Source organism: Cardiocondyla obscurior, linkage group LG14, assembly GCF_019399895.1.
Source record: "Cardiocondyla obscurior isolate alpha-2009 linkage group LG14, Cobs3.1, whole genome shotgun sequence".
Taxonomy (NCBI): domain Eukaryota; kingdom Metazoa; phylum Arthropoda; class Insecta; order Hymenoptera; family Formicidae; genus Cardiocondyla; species Cardiocondyla obscurior.
The window spans coordinates 1,066,236-1,085,197 of record NC_091877.1 but is presented as its reverse complement, the minus strand read 5'-3'; the positions used below and the strand labels follow the sequence as shown (position 1 = coordinate 1,085,197).

The window sequence follows — 18,962 nt, the reverse complement described above, 5'->3', positions numbered from 1 at the left end:
CTTCCGCGGGAGCTCCTCGGTACGATCACGATGTTGCGCCGAGCTACAATTTCAATCTTCAACGTAGCACGCGACGCGCGATCAATTCGACGATAATATTCGTATGCGTAATGAGTGCAGCAAAGTTTGTCGACAGTGAGTCACACGTGATTCACGGTAATGAGCGCTTTTTGAATCATACAATGTGATTCATATTCGGTGCGCTTAACGAGAATAATATCTGCATCTCGCGGGCGCGCTCGTTCGGCATTTCATTCGGTAACCGAAGGGAGATCGCGGGGAAACATTATAAACACATTTCTTTTCGGACGTATTTCCTGTATTCTGTTATATTCGTGCGTTTATATACGTTTACGCGACGTGCTTTAGCGGAGAAACACGGCGAAAATGAATTGATCTAATAGAACGGAATGTTCTTCCTAGAACCCGCGATTGCATGTCGAAGAGCTGAAAGGCGCCGTGACTTCGATATCGACTTCGGCGAATAATTGATAACCAAAGAACCGTGTCGAGCGCGGGCTCACGTATGCCGTTTTAAAATTGCAACGACCTTTGAGACGTTGAAATTTCTTCGACAATGTACTTTCTCCGCGCGTGTTTCTTTTCTCAAAACGTATAGCGAACCTTTAAACGTACGGGCAACGTAACACAAATACGCGGCACATATAACCGAACGACCTAGACTGGCAATCTCTTTCACCCATAAATAGTTGTATTCTAAACCGAGGAGAGTGTTGGTTTTTTTTAATTGGAAAATTTTTCATTTCTGGATGGGTGCCTTGCTCGGGGCCAAGGTTTCGCGGATTTTAATTGAAAAGGGATTTAATTTGAAGCACAATTGCCGAGATTCGTGCGTCACGCAAATTGAAAGCTCGGTAATATATTCCGGAATCAATTTTCGCAAAAGAAGGGAAACAAAAAAAAAAATCGTGAGCTCGCTAAAGTTTTTATTTTAGAGGGGGAAGAGAGGAGGGAAGAGAAAAATGTCCGGATCATTCCGCGTACTACAAAGTTTGTTACGACCGAATTGCAAACAACCAAGCGTTCCATGCCGTAATTGTGGTCGAGCGCGCTGTGCAATAATGAAGCGGGGCGCGCGAGACGCGTTTGCCGAAATTCTTTCCGCACACACGTGCCTTCTAATCATACCGGATGCTTTTGTAAAATAATACAATCGAGGTGGAAAAAGAAGAACGAGTGATGACGCTTTGCTTTCGTGAACATGGCGCTCGCTCATGCCATTAATTAATTCTGCTTTCGCACGCGGGTCAAAACCAGGATTCGATGATTACGTTATCGCGCCGATGTTCGCCGATGTTTAAAATTCCGACGGTGTCTTAAATTAAGCCGGCTAATGAGTGAACCGGCCGAATGAGATTGCCGTTTACATCGCCGGTCTTTATCGCGGCTATTCGCGCGTGCGTTGCGCACGTGCACGCGTTGTCATTGATTCGATAAGCATCGGTGTCACGCAACGCGACGTATCGCGCATCCAGGAATCGCTGTTAGAGCCGCCCGAACGCGACGGATCCTTTTATCGGTAGTAATTAATTTTTTCCCCGGGTCGTGTTCGTTGATCTCCGCCAGGTACTCGCAACGTGCGTAAAATTATATATGTAGTATATAAAAAAAAAGTACGACTACACACAAGTGAACAACTTATTTTAACGTGAGTGGCCGTGCCAGCGATGGTGTCATTCGTAACTCGCATCGATTGGAAATTGTTCACATTTTTTTTTACGAATTCGAAATAAATATTTCTCCGGCGAGAATCAAATTTGCATCGAGGTGCATTCCAGTGAAAGATAGTTCGCAATAAATTGTATTTTTTTTTTTTTTTCAACAACTCTTCACTATTTAAATCGCGAAAAAAGTGCCGTTGTTTCTCCTCATTTAAAATTTATTTATTTACAATCGAAAAAATTAGGAATTGATTGTCCGGCAAACACGCCAATACGTTTGACATTTGTTTCGTATCGTGGATTGTGTGTGTTCACGGGGTGGGAGAGCGTTGGGAGGAAATCCGGAAAAATATCGGGAAAACATCCGCGTCTGACCGCCGCGCTGGGGGTGAACCGGAGTCGAATTTCCAAGCGCACCAGGTGTAAGTTTCCCTGTTGCAATCTTGTCTCGCACCTGATACGCCTTACGATTTTTTGCTCCCATTGTACCGTGACTGGCGGGAAAGATTGCGAGTCTTATTTATCGGTCTTGACATTGCCAAGTTTGAACGGTGGGGTATGTCCGTAGCTAAGGAAAGATTCAACGCGCGCAATAAGCACCTCTCCCATCGCTTTCTCCCGTTTTCCCTCCCACACCTCCCTTTTCTCCCCCTGTTATGCTTTGTATCTCGAAGGCGTAAAGCGTGACAAGATTAACGAGATAAAGGGATCTGAAAAGGCGTTTTATTTCCCGCCGTTTCGTTTATACCGCGAGCGAAATGATGGTGTTAGGTGGCGAAATAGAATGCGGCCGTATTGTACGCCGTGAACAAACTTTAGTATCACAGATTCTTCGAATCTTTACGAGGGCGTTAAATATTAAATTTAAACTAGCAATGTTTAATTTTTCGTCGTCTTTATTTAATTTAGTTATAAACCTTCACGGCGGCGTTCTGAAATATGCGCTCGCATATACCCGCGAATTAATTTGATTACAGACGATAGAATAAGAAAGTTTTCATGATTAGTTTTACGATTAGGTTTATTTTTAGGTTTATTTAGTTTTAATTGTTGCCGGTGTCGAAGTCCGTGCCGGCTGACCGAGAATCTGCGCGTGGCGGATGCGCGTGAATTTTCTCGAGAGTAAAGTGACCCTCGTACTGTGCCGAGATTCGGGACGGGCCCGTGCCAGCTGGCCGAAAATCTGCGCGCCGCGATGCGCAATAGTTTTCTTGAGAGTAAAGTGACGCTCTTACTGTGCCGGAATCCGTGACGAGGCCCGTGTTCCGTGCCGATATAATGACTGAGATTGTTTAATATTCACGATAAATGAACGTCTAAAGGGTATATCTAACGATTTATTAATATTATTCGCTTCTTATGCATTTTTGTCGCGGCTGTCTCTTTTCTTCTAAGGGTCGAAATCTCGAACGATCACTTCAGTCTAATTGCGGAGGCTCGGGCGTGCGGATGTGTTACTAATCGCTCCGCAATTACGCGTATTTTCGGCCGCGGATAAAAAGCTTCGCGTACGAAATATATGTCGACGTCGTCGACTCGGGAACGAGCGATTATTCTTGTACTTTTGTGTCGGTCTATTAATCGTTCTGTGCTTCGTTTTGTGATTCGAAGGAACGCTTTGGAAAGGACAGGTTACGTCGTGAACGGACCAGACGGAGCGCACCGAGTGACCGACATTTTCGACTCGCTTCACTCGCCACCTCCGTCAACGGGTTTCGTCGATTGCGACTGCTAGGATGTGAGAGCTGCACCTCGACCGTCTTCTTCGTCGCGACCGAGGCTCTCAACCTGTTTCAGACAAGTGACTGGAGGAACTTCAGGAAGATAAGTGCGCGGGAAACATTCCGTGTCGCGGCCCGTCTCATTCGCCGTCTCTCTCAACGGGTTTCGTCGATCGCCATTGCCGGGGTGTGAGACCTGCACCTCGCCCGTCTTCTTCGTCGCGGCCGAGGCTCTCAACTCGTTTCAGACAAGTGACTTTGGATGAATTTGAGAAAGATAAGTGCGCGGGGAACATTCCGTGTCGCGGCCCGTCTCATTCGCCGTCTCTCTCAACGGGTTTCGTCGATCGCCATTGCCGGGGTGTGAGTCCTGCACCTCGCCCGTCTTCTTCGTCGCGACCGAGGCTCTCAACTCGTTTCAGACAAGTGACTTTGGAGGAACTTAAAGAAGATAAGTGCGCGGGAAACATTTCGTGTCGCGGCCCGTCTCATTCGCCGTCTCTCTCAACGGGTTTCGTCGATCGCCATTGCCGGGGTGTGAGTCCTGCACCTCGCCCGTCTTCTTCGTCGCGACCGAGGCTCTCAACTCGTTTCAGGCAAGTGACTTTGGAGGAACTTAAAGAAGATAAGTGCGCGGGAAACATTTCGTGTCGCGGCCCGTCTCATTCGCCGTCTCTCTCAACGGGTTTCGTCGATCGCCATTGCTGGGATGTGAGACTTGCACCTCGCCCGTCTTCTTCGTCGCGGCCGAGGTTCTCATTCGAACAATTAAACGACGCTACGAATATCGAGTGTGGAAATTTGTACATCTGATTGTTCGCCGCGCTGCCTAAATTGAAGTGCTACAACACGTCAAGATAAATCAGGATACTACCACCAGGATACTACAACCAGGATACTACAACCAGGATACTACAACCAGAAGGAAGGAAGGAAGGAAGGAAGGAAGGACGGACGGACGGACGGACGGACGGAAAATAACTTGACCCAACCTAACCGGAAAACACAAATGTAAGTAAAATTAATATAATTAACTAATGTATGAATTTAATATCGCGCGCGCATGGTTTCTTTCATGAATTAAAAATTGCACTCTATATTTAAATAACTCGACTTTCGCAATTGACAAAAAAAAATAAAATTGAAGATTCAGATAATCGTAGCGGAGCACCTGGTATTGGCTCGCAATTATTCGAGCTCCTTTTACGTATCTGCCAATATTTATGCATTCTGCATTATTGTTTACAAACCCATTTGCGAAAACAAAATAGCACCGCGAAATGCAGTAGTTGTTTTTGAAATAATTCAACGTAATGAGAAATGTTTGAAAAACAGCATTATCATAATTTAATTTATTCCTCAAACATTGAACCCTTTGACGATAATAATCTCTCGGTCGGGAGTCGCAAAGATCACAGGACCACCCAGCGTTATCCGCACGGAATGTGTGTTTTTTTTTTCTTTTTTTTTTTCTCCCTCTCATTTTCTCTGCCACGAGACAATTTCGAATCGCAGAACGGGCAATTACCGGGCGTATGAATATTTAATCGGACTTTCGGTGACCGGTTGTGCTCAATGCAGCTCACCATATAATCCCGCACGTCAAAATACACACCCCGCCGCGTGATCAGCAGAGGGTTAAAATGTTGGCGCGCCCCGGCGAACTGAATATTTATGGCTCCGCGCGCGCGTACGTGGCCAACATTGTTCTTCATTACTTTCGCGCGTGAAATTCATGACGTCGTCCGCGAGAGCTGCACGCTAGAAACCCCGAAGAATCCAGTCCGAGCTTTTTTTTTCTTTTTTTTTTTTCCAGCGAGTTAAGAGATACGGGTTTGCGCACTTGACGCAAATTAATAGTCGGTATTCTCTTTTTTTTTTTTTTCCTTCATCCAGATAGCCCCCGAGTAGTCCGCGGAAGATCGTGGTATTCGTTATTCGCTGTCGTCCGCAAATTGATACGGATGCGAGCCGCGGATAAGTTAAAAGAGTTACGAAGGACTGTCGGCGAAGAGAGATTTATTGGATCGACCATCTGGTCGTGTGTTTTTTCGCCGGAGCGTGAAAAAATCGTTACTCAACGGAGCGTTACCTTCTCGAGAAATGGCTCAAGTTAAAGCACCGACGTATCCGCGGTATATACGGAAAGAAATATTGTTGAGAACTCCGTACCGCGGGAACTTACCCGGTTATTTCGTAGTAAGGGCCAAGGTTGCCATAGATTTTTCACGTACCTGTCGTTAGACCTTTAAATCTTTTCGCAACTCGCTAATCTACGGCGTTAGGTTTCGTATCGAAACTCAATTAAAATGAGACATCTCGTGAAACATCGATCCGAGTTTAAAATTTAAGTCGCGTGAAATCTTAATCTGGCCTCGCCACCACGTGCGCTGAAAATTTAATTCGATCACCTAATCGTTTTCTCAGCATCCCCCTTCCCGTCTAATAGTTTACTCATTAGAGGGTATAAATAAAGAGACGGGCATCCGATTGCGTCGTCGTTGCGTGTTCAATCGTTTCGTGTCCGATCGCGTTTCACTTTCTCTTAAGCGATCTTGCCGAGATCGTTTGAAAGTCACTTTGTAGGTATCGCCGGATGGCGCGCGACGGCTTGGGGCTTTCGGGGCGAAATAAAAAAAAAACCGCTCACGAATGTCCGATCGAACACAGCCGATAAAACGCCTTGCGAGATAAATTAGTCCCCCCCTGTCCGTATAAATATTCCTTTCAACTGGCGGAAATAAGCTGCTGCGATAAATTCAATACCGACGGCCCGGCGGTACTATTCCCGACGCCGCCGCCGCCGCTGCTCCTTGAACCCGATAATTGATCCTCGCCGTATGTTGCCTTGTTATTTTCCTAAAGCACCGCGAGCCGATAACGCGGAGTGAAATATGCGCGACGGCCTCGGTCGATTTTACCAGTTAATATCTGCGCCCCTGAATTTAAATCCCACGCCCGTCGCGGAATGATAGAGCGAAAAACGAGCGGCCCCGGTTATCGCGCGGGGACGGAAACAGTTTCGCGAAACGGACGGGACAGACGTACCTACATGTACGTGACGCTATGATAATTATCGCGCACCGGAAATATCACGATGTCAAAATAATACGCTCGCTGATATCGCCGTGTGATTTCAACAGATGCTGCCTCCCTCGTTTGACAAATTTTTTTTTTTTTATTTCTTTGTTTTATTTTATTTCTATTTTTTTTTCTTTTTTTTTTTTTCCTCCCCGTGTTGTATTCTTCAATGCGATACAGCAGTTTTGTGCAATTGTTGATTCGCTATCAATAGCTTTTATTAAACTCTCGTATCGCGTCACGTTGTTGATTGGCAACAAAGTGATTAAACATATAGGAAAAAAAAAAATAGCTGACGAAGTAATATGCAAAACGTATGGCCACGAAAGTGAAATGGCGTAACAATAAAGTGAATAGATGGCTGTTCATCTTTTGTGTTACAAATAGCTGATTGTTTCGAATTGTTCACGTCACTTGTTGGTTCGCTGTTACACGATCCTTCATATAACGTCCTAGTCAATGCGGTTCTTCCCGCTTTTCATTCCGGCAAAATGGATATTTGTAGTCCAAGTGTAGCGGCGTACGCCCGCGAGATGCAGCTTCATTTTTTTTCATCCCGCTATATATTTAATAAAGTTTAGATTACTGATAGCCGGCCGATACCTAATTTTCCGCGCAAACCGTAAGAGTAAACAATTCTTGAAATTACCCTCGGAGCGAAACGATTGCGTACCCGGGTAGCAATCGCGGAGTCGATTGAATTGTTAATCTCTCGGAGTTCCAAAATCGATTTCCGTCTCTATCGCGGACCTTAAGCACTCGGGCGACTCGTTTATTTTTCGCCGCTATTGAATCGAGAACTAACGAACCTCTTTGAGACGGGAGCGTTTTATACGGACGTTAGCCCGCTGCTCATCTGGCGAAATTTCGATATTAATGCGAAAGCACAAGACGACGCGGTTTAGAGCCTCCTTCCCCGTCGTTATCTCGGTAAGACGGCTCCGTATTCAGTCGACCGTAACTTGAAAGATTCTGACGCGCCGCGAAACGAAATCACCGCGTCGAAATAAACAGCGTTTCTCTTAGTTTGGCACTCGGGCGTTCCCGCGTCCTGAGTGAAAATCTAGTCGTGCCTGATTTATCTTCTTCCTCATCCATCTCTTCTACATACGAGAATTACGAGACGAAGAAAGAGGAAGGGAGAGAGAGAGAGAGAGATAGCGATTTTATTTGCGCGGTCTCATAGCGCGCGGTGAGATACACGTCTCGTAAGCGCGAGATGCCGACCGGGCCCTAAGACGCGAACAAATCTCCGGCTCTTCCTCGCGCATGTAAATACAAAGCCGCGTACGCGTTAAGCCGCTCGGGCACGCGCGAGAAATAAATTGGATAAAAGCGGGCGACGATTGCCGCGGCTTCTCCCGTCCCGACGCGACGCGAACGCGACGAGGATGTTGCGCGACGTGGGTGTGTGCGTGCGTGCTCGCCGGCGTCTGTGCACGTATACGTGCCCGCGTTATCGCGATCCCCGAGCCGCGATATTACTCCGCACTCTGCAAATTTGCCTCGCTTCGCGCTAATGAAACATTTACCATTACCGGCTTGTATCTTTTTGGCCCATCGAGAGAGCGACGCGCCGCCTTCGCCCGCGCTTTGCCTCGGCGACGCGACGTGACGCGGCGCGTTTGTTAGCACGTGCTCGTGACGGACGCGGACACGGTCGATTTAATTAAACGCGATTGGGGAGGCGTACGGAACAAGGAGGATCACGCGACAGAGAAACGACGAAGGCGGCGGGGTCGGTCGGCGACAACGACGAGCCAACCTGCGGACAAGGCTTGCATCCGCCGAGAGAAGATATTTATTAATTCGCTTGCTTATTCGTACGTCAACGCCGCTGCATCCATCCGGGCGAGGAGCTACTCGCGGGCGCGCGCGTGATTTGCCACTGTAAATCAAGACCGTAATGCGAGGATTAATCCCCGCTGCTGAACGTATCGTCGGCGAGATTATAAATTTGTTCGCCGCGCGGCGCGGGGCGTTAATCCGCAACTACACCTCCGGAGACTTCCAGATTTTAGGAAATCCCGACGTTGCGTGATGCTCGGAATAGGCGGCGGAATGTGTATGCACGCTGCAAGTTAGATTTATGTGTTTATTTAAATGGGGCTTTAGGCGCCGGCGGCGCGGCGCTAATTCACGCCGCTGATAATCGGTCACGTTTATTAAATAGTCATTTCGGATATCTGTACATTAGAACGTGTATCGCGTGCGCATTTATCTCGTGCGGGGAAAACGAGTCACGGGAGCGGGAATTATTTAAATGGCCGATCCGCCGAAATTATCGAAACGCACTCGAGCCCGCATCTACGGCTCTGATGTTTCAGCATGCGCGTGTGGCAATATTTGTAATTGAAATGCATATGCTGCATTAGTTCCATTATTACTCATATTATGTATTATTAGTCTATTCGAGCGTGTGATTATTTTAATATCCGCCGTGCGAGTACAGCGATATACGAATTAAACTCGTCGTCATTTCGTAATAAAGAGGCGAGAGGAAAATCCGACGTGCGTATATCACTCGGCCGGATTTCGTGGGTAGAAGGAAGGAAGGAAGGAAGGAAGGAAGGATGGTAGGGTAGGTTGGTAGGTGGAGGAGTCGCGATCGTTTGTTGCCTTATTATTTTATCTGCTCACTCGCTCGCGCGCTGCGATAGCTACGACCGTGCGCGCTGTTTTCCCTCCTCAAGCACACAAATATTGGAATTTCCCGTGTAATAAGGGCTCAACCGAGGAAAAGAATCTGCTAAAGTCAGCCATCCGTGTACGAATGGATACGCGTTGCGGGAATACAATACAGGCGTCTCGGGGAGTGCGGTATAAGTCAAAGTTAAGGCGAACGGCGAATCGGAAAACGGGATAAAAGATAAGCCGGTTAACTCGGGTTAACAGCACGAGCGAAGGGAAAAAGGGCGTAATTATGCGTTTTATTTGCGGTCTTCGTCGAATCCGTAACCGTCTCGTATAACGTTACGGCGATATAGCGCTTCACGACGGGCGGAAAAAGTGATAAAACGATCGAGTTGCTGTAATTAATCACGGCGCAGCAGCGCGAACAGCGGGATGCCCGGGTAAGTACATAATTTTGACGTGCCGCGATGATAATGCTTTCCGATAGATTTGCTTCGCGTGTGTAATTAATGGCCCGCGAAAAGGAACAAGTTACGCCGCGCCGCGTGCTTCGCCGTTGTCTGCCAACGGGAATCCTTTCAAGCTAGACGAACAAAATACACGCGCAATAATTATATATCCGATGCATGAATAAGTCTTTTTACTGGTGCTTCTCGCTCGTTGAGCGAGCAGGCGGCTTGTTAAATTACTTGTGAAACATTTTTACACGATCTCTGCGAAACTTTTTGGTAGTATCTCTTTTCTCTCTCTCTCTCCCTCTTTCTCTCTCTTTCTTTTTTTTTATGACGCCATCTAAAAAATCCAGTTTCGAGATCTGAGCAATTTTCGCTTCATTTTATTGCCACGCTTAACTACGGTTTCGGTGTTAAAAAAAAAAAAAATAGCTTAAATCAAGACTCGGAATATGAGCATACAAGCAGGCTGTAAAATTATATGTTTATATCGCAAAAAAAAAAGTAAAAGAGGTATGTCCGGGACGGGAACACGTGGGTGTTAATCATTCGGACAAACGGTCGTGTTAAACGGTACATGCACTCCTTATCCGGGGCATCGCGATATTTTTTCGCGTTTTTCCACATTCAAATGATATGAAATTAGAGGTGGCGGTGGTGGTAGGGGAGCGACTGGGCAGATAAAAAAAAAATATTAAATTTACCGCCTCCTAGAGGTAAATTAAGGCCGTAAAATAAGCCCGAAACCGGAGGAAAATTATGTGCGAGGAGGCGTCGTTGGGAGTCGAGGGCGGGTTACGCACCGCATTGTCGAACCAGGTGAGAATTGCCGAGGTAGAGAACGGGCACGCAATCGACGTCCGATACCTCTTTTACTTGCGCGTGCATATATCTTTTTATTTATTCACGGGCGTATCGTAAACCTCCGCGATGCATGCGGAGAGAGTGATAAGCAGAATTACCTCGACAAGTGATTCTGTTTATTTTAACGACGCGGGGAGGGGGACTCGCCGCTTGGAAACTCGCTGTATGCGAAGCGAGCGAGCGCGAGATACATACGGGCTCGCGAATATAAAAAATACAACGCGCCCGCTTTGTTATCTTCCGACAACGACGAGTGCGGCGACGTGCGTGATCACGTAGCGCGGAGATTCGAGATTATGAGACAATTATTAAACAAAGCCCGTCCACCCTTCTCCTGTCTGCGACATCCGCTATCGATTTATGCGACCGTCACCTTTGGATAAAGCGAGCAAATAAAAAGAATATAGACGGAAAAATTCATTTAGCAAGAGAAATGGAGATTATCGCAGCTGAACAAGATTCTACATTGATAATGGTATAAAATTTAATCTTATCGAGCATTTCGTATCAAGTCAGATTCATTTGTATCTGAAAATGGATTGAATTAAATAAATGAATTTATTAATCAATTCCCTCTTAAAACTTGATGGGGTCCCCGAGCTTTCATAAGAGCTTTTACAAGAGTATCGTACCTTGGCGTGAAATTGTAAAATCCGCGAGCACGAGGATTCATGAATCAATATCTGATTCGATACTTTTGTATCGGGGTCCGTCAGTTTTCCGCCCGCGAGAAATGACGGGACACTCGTGACAGGCTAATAAATCTCGTCTGAACATAATTAAGTTTGCCGGACGTTTTATATATTAAATTATGCGCGACGTCGCGCGCGGTACGCGCGATAAAAAATGTAGTATCTTTGATTACTGTTTTGCATGGAGATTCATCGAGCGAGGAGGGAGCTGAAAGTGGAGGGGCTCGGGGAGAGGAGCGACGCGGGGAGCGAGCAAAGTGTCGGTGTGCGTGGTATTGTTTTATTTAAGCGGAGTCGTACAGTGCCGCCGCCATTCGGTCGGGCTTTATTGGAAATTGAGCCAATTATGGTACTTGGGTTAACGATCCATTGTAACACAGTTTCGCGCGAACGCTATCTACCGATTCCGAAATCCTCGTGCGAGATCGCCGCCGTAACGCGGATTGCCTCACACGGCCGTGCCCGTTCGCGGTGGGCTCCGATTGGGAAACGTCCCTCGAAAAGACGCATCGTCGCCGTTCGCGCTCGCGGGAAAGGAAACCGCCGGCCGCGATGACGATAAGCGAGAAGTCGTGTTCTTTCGGTTTCGAACCGGCGGAGCCACGATAGCGTGCGTTAACTCTCAGTCCCACACACTTTGCCATCAGGTTTTGGTTCCAGCGTCGCGATCGCGGTTCAAAGTTCAAACTCGATTTAACTTTGAAATCGGGTCCGCTCGCGTTGACCGGTCGATGGCTAAGTGCCGCCGCCGCCGTCGACCTCGCTGACGCTCTTCCGCAAGTGTCCCGAGTATTCAGGCTCTTTAATTGTCGTGGCCGCGATATCGGCTGGGTCTTGACATTTTTACGCGACGTCGCCCACGCGCGCTAATGCGGGGCGAGTTTATGCATTTAACGAGGGGTACGCAACGCATGGGTTGCTTTTTTTTTTTTTTCTCTCCTCTCTCATTCTCCTCTCCCGCCCTGGTTCGCCCGTGCGAATGAAATTTTCGCGATTTGCCGCGGTATGAAATACTTTGAATAATCCGTGACGCTTGTTGGCCAGGGAATGCAAATTTCGCGTTATATTTCTTTTTCTCTTTCCTCGACTATCGTTGTTATTTTAGGCTCGCCGCTACGTAGATTTCGGTCGTTTCTTCGCGGATTAGCTTCAGAAGGTTCAGGTTGGATCGAGGGGTGAAATGAGTTAATTTATAAATATTCGATTCGTCGTTTCCGTTTTTGGACACGTTCAAAATTAAAGAACATCGAGTCGTCCTAATGAATAACAGATGTCATGTTATTTTGACGTAAAATATTACATCCCGTGTACACATATATATATATATCTAATTTATACATATAGATATATTTATGGCGTTCTGTTTTTCAAGATTAAATATTACTGCCGTTCTGCCGAAAATTAGACCCGTTCGATTTTTAACTTTAAAATAGTTATCAATCGGTAGAATATATTTTCCCACGAATAGCCAATATGTAAATTTTAGAATGTATAATGAAGCGAAAACATTTGTACAAATAGCTCTGTCATCCGATAACCGGTCACGCGTATCGTCGAAAAGTGTGTGCGCAGCCGCGATATGTTAATTCTCGCAAACACGGTAATAATAATAATTTGCAAATTGCGCGGGTCAGATACGCGCCGTAGTTCGGCGCGCTTTAAAATAGTATCGCGCGATCTCGCGAGGCGTATCGCAATGAGATAAACGAGGCGAGGTACGGTAATTGGCCGTTATAAATAAAACGTGATCGTAAAGACGTTCTTAGAAATCTTAATCTCACTTAAACGAACGTAACGTGACAATGCGCATTTAACGGCTGGCCGGTAAGACGCGCTAAATCGTACGGGTTTATTCCGACTACGGTTGATGTGTAGTTGCGAGCTGAAGGGGGGCAATTTCCGAACGATAATCGCTGTTTGAAGCTGTCGATCGTCCCATTACCACCGACCCCGTCCGTCGATTTACAAACGATTAGTTACCCATCGCAAACTCGAGCACCATACGCGAAGACGCCGCTCGCGTGTCGAATGTTTTAATTAATTAAGAGATCGCGGCGAAAATTTCGCGCGGCGGCGGTGGCGGCTCGCTAAAAATACGTTCGTCAAAAGAGAATTGGGTTAAAGCGGTCAACTAAATTCAATTCAATCGCGAGGGCACGCCGGGCGGGTTCGATGAACGCCGAACATCGAGGACTGAAAATAAAAAAAAGAAGGGTGGTATTTTGCAACTTCTTTAGTGACAATTTCTGAATTTTGTTTATGGCGATCGATGCGCACGACGAAGCGCGGTGAAAGGGCAACCCCCATCGTTCCCGAACGACAATGGTTTGTTCGAAGCCGCCGCCACCGTCGTCGTCGCCACCGCCGACCGTTCCATTATCTCGACCGATTCGCAAACAGTAGTTATACACTCCACAAACTCGGTATTTCATAGGTAAAGACGGTCGGCGGCGGTGGCGGCCATGCCTCGCGATCGCACGGCGAGTGTTTTAATTAAGTACGAACTTAAAACAAAGTTCCGTCGTGGATACTAAAAATGCGCTCGATACCAGACCGGGGGAGTTAAATCAGCCAACTAATTTCGAAGCGAAACACCGCGGGTTCGATTGGACCGATATAATGCGAAGGAAAAAGTACGGAGCGGCGTGGGAGATTTCGGCGATTTTTCTGCCCGGCTGTTATTCCAATTTATTCAGGCTGAGCGAAAATAATTCGCGAGCCACCGTCGCTGTGTAAACCGAGACGCGGCCATTTAAATTCCATTTGACTCTTCGAGATTCTCTGCCGGCCCGATAACTTCGCCGTAATTCAATTATATCGACTCGCGAATTTTTGTTTATCGCGATCGAAGAGGTCTTTCGTAAACGCGACTAGATATTGTTATTCCCGGCGCTTTGCATGGATATACATAAATGCATGGCGCTTTGTGTACTAGCTTTTATTCGTCTAGCTTTTATTCTTCTGGTTTTTATTCCTCCATGTCACGTTGCATTTTGCCGCGCGCGAGCAAGCTAGACGAGCCGTGCACAAGGGTATGCATTTGTCAATACACGCGTACATATCCGGCCCCTCTTTGTCGGCGATTTAATCGAGCGATTTCAAGATAATTGCGACATTTGCGTCGAGCGTTTAGCTGGTTCGTTAATTTACTAATTCGCATCTCATATAATGAACCTCATCGCGGTGGGCGAGCGAAGTAGCTCGAATTATTTTTTCGCGCGGCGCTTTATTTCGCAAATCAGTTGCGATTCATGCTATTGAACTTGGACGGAACAATGAAAATATGCCTGGCACGTCAAACGCGCGTACGCACGAAAAAAAAATGGAATTTCGGTACCTCCTGCTCGCAGGGAGGGCTTTGTTCCCGTAGATTCGTTATTGTCGACGCCGATTCACAATAGTGACCACATCTTCACTGCACGGACTGAAGATAGTTTTACGTTCGCGATTCAATTTAACTCAATCCTATTCAGAGTCTTTTTTTTTTTTTAATCTTATAAAATTTACCCATCCGGCTTATGTGAAATATATATTTCTAAGTATTAAAATCTTTTAGCATGTAGCGTGTTATCAATGGTTATCAAATCACAACTATTTGCAGTTCTGATTATACATACATTTCTCTCTCTCTTTCTCATTCTCTCGCGTCGTTTCTCTACCGATTTCGGTGTTAAAAATCCACTCCGAGACTTTAATAGAACGTCGCTTTATTCGATTGTGAAAGTTATACGCTTATCCGAGAAGAACGAAGTGCGCCTTAGAAACCTAGATGCGACAAAATCCGTCTCTCTCGATCCGCGTCTCGCGCGGTGTAATATATTGCACTTTATCTGAGAAATATGACCGATCGCGTACCTGAATGGATCAGCAGCGACAACAATATGAGGAGCCGGGGCAGTAGGACGGCGAAGGCCGCGCGCAACATCCTCGCTCCCGCGAGTGATCCTGGTTCTCCAAGATCGCCGGGGACGCTCCGCGATGATGATGCGCTCGGCGCGGCGCAACGCAGCGCAACGCGACGTGGCAGGCGGAGATCGAATCTATCTCCGTACCTTCGCGACCGCTGTCACTGCCGATAAGTCGTCATCGTTCTTCACACAGGACGAACGGGAGATAGGATAGGAATCGAGTCCACAACGTGATCCCGGTAAACACTCGACCGTCGCGAACTCGTACGCGCTTTTCCTTTCCTTTTTGTTGCCCGTTTTTTTTTTTTTTTTTTTTTTCTTCTCTCTGAAACGCGTCGGTGAGCAATCGATCTTTCCACGTTGACCGGCCGCAACGAAGCGCAACACGCGCGCAATAAGACGCGACGCGGTACCCGCGCGCGGGAGGCGCACGCGGTTTCTCCACTCGCGCGCGCAACGAGAATCGCAAAGGGTAGCGAGATCCGAATAGCACGATGCTGACGGCGTCGGCGGCGGCGACGGGTTTTTCAAGTACTCGCGGTGACTCGCGGCGACACGCGACACATAATTTCCTACACAGCCGCCCCTTGACTAATTGAAAATCTATATACGGCCGCGTTACACGGGTTTCCACCTTCCGCGGAAAGCAGTCAGTACTGCGGCATCGGTACCGGAGGAGGACGAGGCGCCGAGGCGCACGCGAGAGGGTCGGTGCGGCGAGTCGAAAGGAACGGGGCGAAGGGGAGGGGGACGTACGAGGGAAAGAGAGGAGAGACGGAAGGAGTGAGGAAGAGAGAAAGAGAAAAAGAGAGAGAGATGCGACGAAGTGTCAAGGAGGTGGTAGCGACGGCAGTACTGCTGCTGCTGCTGCAACTGCTACTGCTACTGCTGCTGCTGCTGCTGGTACCGCTGCCGACTGTGGTGCTGGTGGTGGTGGAGGTGATGGCAGTGGTTCTGGCGGTGGAGGTGGTTGTGCCCGATGGTGGCGGCGCTTGAGGAGGGTAGAAGACCACCTGGCAGCGCGGGGCGAAAAGCGGGCGAGAAGGATAGAACGATCGGGTAGAGGTCGAGGGGAGTCCACGAGAGCGAGAGAGGGTAGCGGGACGGAAAGCGGGGAAGTAGGGGGCGGGCAGGGTGAGTGAGTTCGAGTTGGTTCCTGGGCGACTGCGCCGTTCTCCAAGTCGATGATCGCTGCAAAATCTTCCGTCTCTCTCTTTCTGGCGCGAGGACCGCCTCTCTCTTTCGGTGCGTTTCGTACATACGCGTTTCTCACTTCCACGTTCGCGCGCGCGCGCGGGTGTAGGTACGTGCGTGTATGCGCAGCGGAGGGTGAGAGCGCGCGCCCGCGCGTCCGTGCGGGCGCTAACGAAATTGGCGAAATACGCTCCGGTCGGTGGAGCGCGGACGGAGGCTGCCGTCTGTCCCTCTCTCGAACTCGCCGGCGTATCGCGTCGTCGTCGTCGTCGTTTCCTCACATCGGACCGCTCCGTACCGCCGCGCGCCGCCGCTACCACGACGTCGGGTCTCCGCTGCGGGAAAAACGATCGGCGGACGAGAGGATAACGCGGAAGTTAGTTGGCGATCGTCCGGGGCGATCTTCCGTACATCGGGCTTAATCCTGTGGCCCGGTAATAGGATCGACCGGCGATCCCTCTGGGAGTATCCGGCGCGACTCTCGAGATTTTCGAATTTATGGAGGAATTGCGGGCGTACGTACGCTTCTTGGACGCTGCCATATGGAATATGCTTCTCGCCATAAATCCGAAATTCCGAGTGGCTCGAACGACGTGGCTCCATTGTTGGCCCGAGAGTGTAAGGAGAGTCATCGTCCCGCGATTGTCCTGCTAGACCGCCCAATGACATTTGCCAGAGAATTCAAGATATATTTTATTTATAAATCAAATCTACTTCATTTCTGTCCCGATTGAATTTGATTGGAGAGAAAAAAAAAAATTTGCCCATATGATTCCGATTCGTTTGAACGATATATTTTCTGATACGTACAACATTCTCTCTAACGCGTCGTGTTCGAAATAATACGTATATATATAGATAGATAGATAGATAGGATTTTAATGCTTGAGAGGATACCGTTTTAAGCCTCGGTAGGTATCGATATCTGATTACCCACACGTAATACTAAATTGTTTTTCCTTTTTATTCCTCAAAAAACTTTATTTAATTTTTATCACGCATTGCGTGCAACTTGAATCGATACATTTCAAAATTACGAATCCGTCAACGTCAACGTAATAGCGGTGCCTGTTCCGGCGACGGTGCGCGGTACAATTACAAGTCTAAATCGCGAGTAAAAGAAAACAACGTTACGTTAACGAACGTAATTAATGTATGCCAGCCTTCGCGACGCGTAGCTACTCGAGATATGTAGCTACACAGCCGGTACTCCGGGAAATCTCGGGATGAGTATTATTCCTTATTTGAACCATAAGCTCGGGGTATCAACTCGCCCGCAGCGGCGTAATGGGCTTCTTCTACGCGTTACGTAAAAAAAAAAGGCGTAAAAAGAATAAGAGGTAGGGCGTTTCATGCAGCCACTCGCACTCGGGGGGGTAGAAAGGGGGGGAAAGGAGCACCCCCATATATAGCGAAAGAATTTCTCTCGCATTTCGAGTTATTGCACTTGACAGGTTTCTCGCCCCCGTACTCACTCCGCCACGTTACCACGGCGAGTGCAGGCGAGCTTGCGGCGAGAAACGGGAAATGGGAGGATAAGGCGAAAGTTAGTTGGTGATCGTCCGTGCATCGAGCTTTAATCCTTTGTCCCGGTAACGGGATCCTGGCGTTAAATCCCTTCGGTCTCGCATCCGCGGAGGATCTTTCGTACTTGTCCAAATAAGGGCGGTAATTTAACACCGTGGAGACGAGCGAGAGCGAACGGTCATTTCCACCGCTCGCTCGGAATCTCGGCCGCCGTAAAATCCCGAATTTCGCCTCTCAATTGACTTCAACATTATTTTATCCTTCCACCAATATTTCGCTCCCTTTTGGCTTTTAACTGCTGTACACCTTTATACGAATTGCTGATAGATTTTTTTCTTTTTTTTTTTTTTTTTTTTATTTACAATTGCAAAGATTGAAACGATAGATTTTGAACATCGACGAATTTCGGACAAATATAATTTTATTTGTTTGCCCGATAAATTCTTGCATTTTTTTTTTCTCTTTTTTTTCCTCTCTATTTCGATTTTGCATTATTTAATTTTTAACAGCGATCGGTCTAGCGGTTATTTTTTAAGGCGGAAGCACCCAAAGCAATCGTTTCAACCACCAAATTCCAAATAGGGCACTTGATAGACTTTTGCGGTTTTTCGCTTTTCTATCTAGCCTGCCCCCTTATAGTTCTCCTGCGCTTGCTGAAATAACGCCGGCGGTCTTGTAATACTGGAAAGATCGAAGCGGCGATTTTGTCCGTCAGGGAATTTTAAACGTGAGTAATCCGGCTTTCTACTTGAGAGATTCCTACATTTTTCAGTCTGTCCATTGCGCTTTCACGCTCTTTAATCTTCAGCGGTAATCGGGACCGCTATATAAATAGTTACGTTTGGAGAAAAGTAGTTGCTCTCTGCATAGACACAAGGACTTTTTAAGTTTCTTTTTTTTTCCCCGCGGTGGAGAAAATTGCACGCAGAATCTGTTAATTAATTTTGACGATCCGACGATTTTCTAACTTTTGGAAAAGAGGAAATTCTGCTAACGACATAGAAGCATAATATTGGCGCAAACGGTATACCACTAGTGTTAAACGTTATTCGAGGATCGAATCAGAGTCGCGTCTTCGTCGCGCTCTTTGCATAGTTACACGTTACATAAAGCAGGTGGAAGAGTGTTTCGCATAGTTTCTCGTTGCCACGAGATACGCGCCGTGATATTATAGAATCTCTTTCGCATTTGTGAAGTTATCGCGCTT

At 47.4% G+C, this 18,962-nt stretch overlaps 1 protein-coding gene across 3 annotated transcripts in view; it reads right to left on the bottom strand.

Moving 5' to 3' along the window:
- The window catches only part of LOC139107836 (cell adhesion molecule 2-like), a 115,529-nt gene that overhangs the window by 7,851 nt on the left and 88,716 nt on the right, over positions 1-18,962 (bottom strand). The window contains exon 1 of one of the 3 annotated variants that reach the window (XM_070665698.1): positions 14,982-15,267. The exons of the other annotated variants lie outside the window; for them this stretch is intronic. Coding sequence (XP_070521799.1) covers positions 14,982-15,051 — 70 coding nt within the window. The 5' untranslated portion in view covers positions 15,052-15,267. Of the gene's footprint in view, positions 1-14,981; positions 15,268-18,962 lie in introns of those variants that run through there. 3 annotated transcript variants of the gene reach the window in all.